This window comes from Acanthisitta chloris, unplaced genomic scaffold (genome assembly GCF_000695815.1).
Source record: "Acanthisitta chloris isolate BGI_N310 unplaced genomic scaffold, ASM69581v1 scaffold16146, whole genome shotgun sequence".
Classification (NCBI taxonomy): Eukaryota; Metazoa; Chordata; class Aves; order Passeriformes; family Acanthisittidae; genus Acanthisitta; species Acanthisitta chloris.
In genome coordinates, this window is record NW_008679882.1 from 23,416 (window position 1) to 23,993 (window position 578).

General features: G+C 56.1%; 1 protein-coding gene across 1 annotated transcript in view; it reads right to left on the reverse strand.

The window, feature by feature from the left end:
* CLSPN (claspin) overlaps positions 1–155 on the reverse strand; it is a gene marked incomplete at its 5' end in the record, with an annotated part of 10,847 nt that extends 10,692 nt beyond the window's left edge. Inside the window, one exon of the mRNA XM_009077510.1 lies at positions 26–155. Coding sequence (XP_009075758.1) covers positions 26–155 — 130 coding nt within the window. The remainder of the gene's footprint in view (positions 1–25) is intronic.
* Between the last annotated feature and the right edge of the window lie 423 nt (positions 156–578).

Sequence of the window (578 nt, forward strand, 5' to 3'; positions counted from 1 at the left end):
GGGAAAAGCATGGCCTGTGACAGACCTCCATCCTCGAGGGACACTGCTCCCTGGCCCAGGGCTTCGGGGGACACTGTCTCACCGCTGCCCTGGCCACTGTCAGAGTCGCTGTCGAGGGATTTCTGCAGCTCTGAGCCCAAATCTGCCGACGGAAACTGCAAAGGGGAACACAATTTGTCACAACTTTTTATTCCCCACGGGTGTTTACGCGGCCTAAGCTCATCCCAACGCTTTGGATAACCTCCCACGCGACGAAACACGCACACGATCGTGATATTTAACTATCGGTGTTTAGATACGTGCCAATATTTATTGCCATTATTATTGATCAACACAAATCGGTATTGACACAAAGGGGAGTGACACCGCATCACTTTTCTTTGGCTTTAAAGGCGCGTTCGTACGGGGAAGGTACAGGATCGACATCTCCCGGGCTCGTTCACCCAGACCGAGCGACTTTCACTCTTCACTTTGTTACGCGCTGACTCTGCCCAAACCTCGCGCAGGGCCCGAGGGCGCTCGCGACACACTCCGCGCAGGGCGGGAGGCACCGCGCGGGGAGGTTACAGCCGAGGCGG